The 5652-nt window shown below is 39.9% G+C and overlaps 1 protein-coding gene across 1 annotated transcript; it reads left to right on the top strand.

Annotated features, from left to right (window-relative positions):
- Positions 1-245: 245 nt before the first annotated feature.
- On the top strand, positions 246-5319 carry LOC118041126 (protein transport protein SEC23 A). The gene is made up of 6 exons (XM_035048277.2): positions 246-589; positions 711-1652; positions 1908-3728; positions 4482-4598; positions 4706-4777; positions 4873-5319. Exons 2-6 carry the CDS (start codon positions 1182-1184, stop codon positions 5008-5010), a joined length of 2619 nt encoding a protein of 872 aa, XP_034904168.1. The 5' UTR covers positions 246-589; positions 711-1181; the 3' UTR covers positions 5011-5319.
- The last annotated feature ends 333 nt before the right edge of the window (positions 5320-5652 follow it).

The following is a 5652-nucleotide window of genomic DNA, read 5'->3' as shown; positions in this document are numbered from 1 at the left end:
AATGTTAGAACTAATATTTTTAAAATATTTACCTTAAAGTTTTTTTTCTTAAATATTTTAAAAAATAAAATAAAATAATGATGATAATAATATAAAAAATAAATACATAATTTTTTTAAAAACATGTAAATTTATCTTATTGATAAAGTTTTATTATAATATTCTGTAAACGTAATTTGTAATTTAGTGTTTTCTTTTTATTTGATTCACAGAAAGTGGGGCTTTGGAGGCGCAAAGTAACGAGGGCCGTAATTCGGAGGAAATTGAATTAATTTAACGAAGGGTTGGAACGACATCGGAGATCTTCATTCGCGATTCATCCTGTTACAGAAAGACAATTAAAAATTGGTCTGTTGACTTTATGCGGACCAATCTGCAACGTTGCTGTCTTCTCCCTCTCGCGTAAAAGGAAAATCGAACACAACAGGAGACGAGAGAGAGCTCCCTAGCTTGCGAGGACAAAGGACCCAGAATCCAAAAAGATTATAAAATCACTTCGAAAATATTTCCATTTTTTAATTGAGATTTTTAAAAAAGGCACTGAAGATTTACCCTGCAAATCTTTCAATTTTCCTTATCTCCCTCTCAGGTACGTCGATTCTACTGTCCTCGTCTCAATTTCATTCAATATTGGTTTTGTTTTGCTGAAGAAAACTAGATCCTTTTTCTTGACACAAAGTTGAATTCTAACTGGTCTCTTTTTCTTTCAGATGTCTGTGCGAGAGGAAGATTTTGGTGCCCAATTGTGCAGAGAGATCAGGTTTTCTTGCATTCAATTTGATCTCTGAAGCTGATAATTTTGGTTCTTTAGTTGGGTTCTTGATTTTACTGGGGATTTCTTGAACTGGGTTTGCATCAAAGCCCTTTCTTGCTCTGGGGTTTTAGATTTTACTGGGGGGTTTTGGTTTGTCAAGGTCCTCCCGTTCGGTATCTTCTTCCGCATCAATATTGAGATTGGAATGCAATTCTTGAGCTGCTGGTGTATCAGACCTTTGTAGGCTGTTTTGTTTATGATTCTTAATTGAATTTCAATCAATAATCAATTGACAGTCTCAAAGTTGTCACTTTGAATTCTCTTGTCATAATTGACCCTGGGATACAACTGTCTGTAGCTTTCTATAGAGTTTGATTTTGGCTTCTAGGTTATTCTTGATTATTCGATAGAGAAACTTTGAATTGCAATGACTAATCCACCACCACCTTCCCTTGGATATTCTGTTACTGTTACTCCCTCAAACTCTGACTCATCAACCCCTCAACCAGAGAAAAATTCAGCTCCTCCTGCTACAATGTTACCTGGAGCTCCTCGATTTCCTCCTCCTAAATTGCAACAAGATCAGATCCCTTCCCCTTTTTTTCAGAACCCAAATTTGTTGTCACCTGCCAATGGGGTTAGGAGCCCACTTCCTCATCTAAGCACCCCCCCTGGTCCTCCTGTTTTTAAATCGCCAGTCCGGCCTGCTGCTGTGCCTTTTCGGACATCTCCTGCAACTCCTCAACCAATTGCTTTCTCATCAGGCTCAACATTGCCAACATCCTCGCCTCCTCATTTTTTAAATGCTTCAGTTGAGTTGCAGCACCAAGTTCCCCTTGCTACAGAGGACTCGATACTTGTCAATGAATCATCATGTGCTTTGTTCTCTGCTCACAAGGTATCTCTACCATTCTCTCTCCTGTTCAAACTGAAGGCACCAATTGTTGTGGGAATTTTTTTTCTTTTTTTGTCTTTTATGAGATTGTTGTTCTGATTTTGAGAGCACCTTTTTGTTTGGTTCATAAATTGTTGTTTGATTATCCTTTCTTTCCAAATGCCTCGCCTATATATATGCTTGAATCTTGTGATTTTTTTGCTTACATTGAAGTTGCAGTTTTCAATTGAACTTGAGCTCGGCTCATTTTGTTATTAGGTCTTGAAGCAAAAGAAACTAACAAATGTACCAAGTTTGGGCTTTGGGGCATTATTTTCTCCCAGGAGAGAGATTTTTGCTGGTCCTCAAATATTACAGCGTGATCCTCATCGTTGCCACAATTGTGGAGCTTATGCAAATCTTTATTGCAAGATATTACTTGGTTCAGGCCAGTGGCAATGTGTGATTTGCCAGAGACTGAATGGAAGTGAAGGTGAGTATGTAGCTCCAAGCAAAGAAGATCTTCGCAACTTTCCAGAACTTTCATCACCCATTGTTGATTATGTTCGAACTGGGAACAAGAGACCTGGTTTTATTCCAGTTTCTGATTCCAGAATGTCTGCACCTGTTGTACTTGTTATAGATGACTGTTTAGATGAACCCCACCTGCAGCATTTACAAAGCTCTTTGCATGCATTTGTGGATTCACTCCCCCCTACAGCAAGAATTGGAATAATACTTTATGGTCGTACAGTGTCAGTTTATGATTTTTCAGAGGAATCAATGGCATCTGCTGATGTACTTCCTGGTGACAAATCACCTATTCAAGAGTCCTTGAAAGCATTGATCTACGGAACTGGTGTGTACTTGTCACCAATGCATGCTTCAAAGGAAGTAGCGCACAAAATATTCTCATCTTTGAGACCGTATAAATCAAACATTGCAGAAGCTTTAAGAGACCGGTGCCTGGGTACTGCAGTTGAGGTTGCTCTGGCTATAATTCGAGGACCATCAGCAGAAATGTCCCGAGGTGTAGTTAAAAGGAATGGAGGCAATAGCAGGATCATCGTGTGTGCTGGCGGGCCTAATACATATGGCCCTGGATCAGTTCCTCATTCTTTTAGCCACCCAAATTATCCTCATCTGGAAAAAACAGCCTTGAAATGGATGGAGAACCTTGGTCGCGAAGCGCATAGAAATAATGCAGTAGTTGACATTCTGTGTGCTGGAACTTGCCCTGTCAGAATTCCAGTTTTGCAGCCGCTTGCAAAGGCATCTGGAGGTGTTTTGGTTCTTCACGATGACTTTGGGGAGGCCTTTGGTGTGAATTTGCAAAGGGCATCTTCTAGGGCATCAGGTTCCCATGGTTTGTTGGAGATTCGATGTTCTGATGATATTTTAATTACTCAAGTTGTGGGTCCTGGTGAAGAAGCGCATTTAGACACACACGAAACTTTCAAGAATGACAATGCGCTCTGCATTCAAATGCTAAGTGTTGAAGAAACACAAAGCTTTGCAATCTCTATGGAAACTAAAGGAGACATCAAGAGCGATTGTGTATTTTTCCAGTTTACTGTTCAATACACAAACGTCTATCAAGCTGATATTTCAAGAGTGGTTACTGTCAGGTTGCCTACTGTGGATAGTGTTTCAGCATATCTTGAAAGTTTTCAAGATGAAGTGGCTGCAATCCTTATCGCCAAGAGAACCCTCTTGCGAGCCAAAAACCATTCAGATGCCATGGATATGCGTGGAACAATAGATGAAAGAATTAAAGACATTGCTTTAAAATTTGGGTCCCTAGTACCCAAGTCAAAACTTCATCGATTTCCTAAAGAACTCTCTGCATTACCAGAGCTCCTTTTCCATCTTAGACGGGGCCCTCTTTTGGGAAGCATTGTTGGTCATGAAGATGAGAGGTCTGTGCTGCGGAATTTGTTTTTGAATGCATCTTTTGATCTTTCACTCCGTATGGTGGCACCTCGTTGTCTAATGCACCGAGAAGGGGGCACTTTTGAGGAACTTCCAGCTTATGACCTTGCGATGCAGTCTGATACAGCTGTTGTTCTTGACCATGGTACAGATGTCTTCATTTGGTTGGTAAGTGACTTGACTTTTCTTCTTGCTGTTTTATGTTGGCATCCTTTTGCAATTCCCTGATATTGCTAATTATTGAATATTTTTATTTTGTATGTTTATTTCCCCTGCGTTTCTCATGAACTGAGCATCTTCAACTGTGGGTGTCTGCTGTCTGTTTTTTCATTGTTTGTGAGCACTTTTGTGTCATGGATAAAAAAGTCGGTATTTTCTATTAAAGTTTGTGACCGGGAAGGAAATTCAAGAATTTATTGCAGATATAGGGAGGGGACACACACTTGACTGTGCTATGGTTTATGTAATGATGTAATTTCAGGTGATGGAAAAACATTCAAGCATGACATTTCCTGGCAGAAATATTGATAGGTGAAACAAAGGGAAAACATTTATTGCTTCCCTGCTTATAATTGTTTCAGAAAAAGGAATCCTTTTGTGATTCAATAAAAAAAGAAATTTAGAGGCATTTGTTTCTAATTCTGCAGTAATAGATTGAAGGTAAGAAGCGTGCTAGTAACTCTAATGATGCCAGTCTTCCGCTTAAATATAAATTTCTATATTTTCAGCTTGCAGCTTTTATGTTAATTTTCCTCACCACGACTGCCTGTTTCTGAGAGGATATCTGATTGCTATGGACATGCATATACCAAACTAGTGTTGGTTTGAGTCCGCTAGTCTATTTCTCGAGTTTCTTTCTGTGTCAGCTGGCATTTATGTCCTGATATACAAAGATACTTTCTCAATAACTGCTAACTACAGGGTGCTGAGCTAGCCGCTGATGAAGGAAGAAGTGCAGCTGCTCTAGCAGCCTGCAGAACATTAGCTGAAGAGATAACTGAATTGCGGTTTCCAGCACCTAGAATCCTTGCATTCAAGGTTTTTCTTCCCTTGATTCTTTGCAATCCATTTCTGTGCACCTTTGTCCTTAATTTTTATCTTTTTGTGGCCTAACTGATCAACTTGTTGGTTTGGGTTAATGACAGGAGGGAAGCTCTCAAGCTAGATATTTTGTTTCTCGGCTGATACCTGCACACAAGGACCCACCTTATGAACAGGTTAGGGTGGAAAAGAGAAAAATAAGCTCTTGGTCAATAATATTAGTAGGCTTATAGTGTTGGATTTTTACCAACTTGATGGAACTTGATTGCAGGAGGCAAGATTCCCGCAGCTTCGATCTCTGACAGCAGAACAACGAACAAAGCTAAAAAGCAGCTTTATTCACTTTGATGATCCAAGTTTCTGCGAGTGGATGCGAAGTCTGAAAGTGGTGCCCCCAGAACCAAGTTAATTTTTAGTTTTACATAATTTAATTGCTAATGTACTTCCAGAAAAAGGGAGTCTTGGGAACTGCATCCTGCCTCGCCCGTGGAAACCCATCTTCTCCTGTCTCTATTTTTTTGTTCTTTCCGTGGTCGAGGGGGTGTAACCTGGATGGTGTCTTCGGTGGCTACCATCTCATGCTTAATTTTTTTTTTTTTCACAAAGAAAACATCTGTACTCACCGTCACTTGAAAAGGTTTGAAATGGTCCCCGTCCTATACTGTTTCCCGGTTGAAATGCTTTGGATGAGCAATAAAGCCTTCCTGGTTTTGTCCCATCTTCACCGTTATTTTGATGGCATATCGGATCTCCTTTGCTCCGCCTCTTTCAGGCATGATTCTTCGTGAAGTTTTCCATTTGCTAGAGCTGGTGGCATTCCCTACGTGTTGGATGTTGACCTTTTAATCTCTTTTATCTCTCAGATGAACATCCTCCAGTCATTTCGCTTTTCCTAGGGTAAGTTGTGATTTGAAGTGTGAAGCCGCTGTTGCTTCGGAGAGGAAATGGTTTTCTTCATTTCTGAATCAAACACGGAAGCCACCAGCTTACATTAGTGTTTTTAGAGAAAAAATATTTACCCTGAAGGAGGGGATACTGTTTATCATGGAAC

Source organism: Populus alba, chromosome 14, assembly GCF_005239225.2.
Source record: "Populus alba chromosome 14, ASM523922v2, whole genome shotgun sequence".
Lineage (NCBI taxonomy): Eukaryota > Viridiplantae > Streptophyta > Magnoliopsida > Malpighiales > Salicaceae > Populus > Populus alba.
The sequence above is the reverse complement of the archived record's forward strand: the minus strand, read 5'-3'. Positions and strand labels throughout refer to the sequence as shown.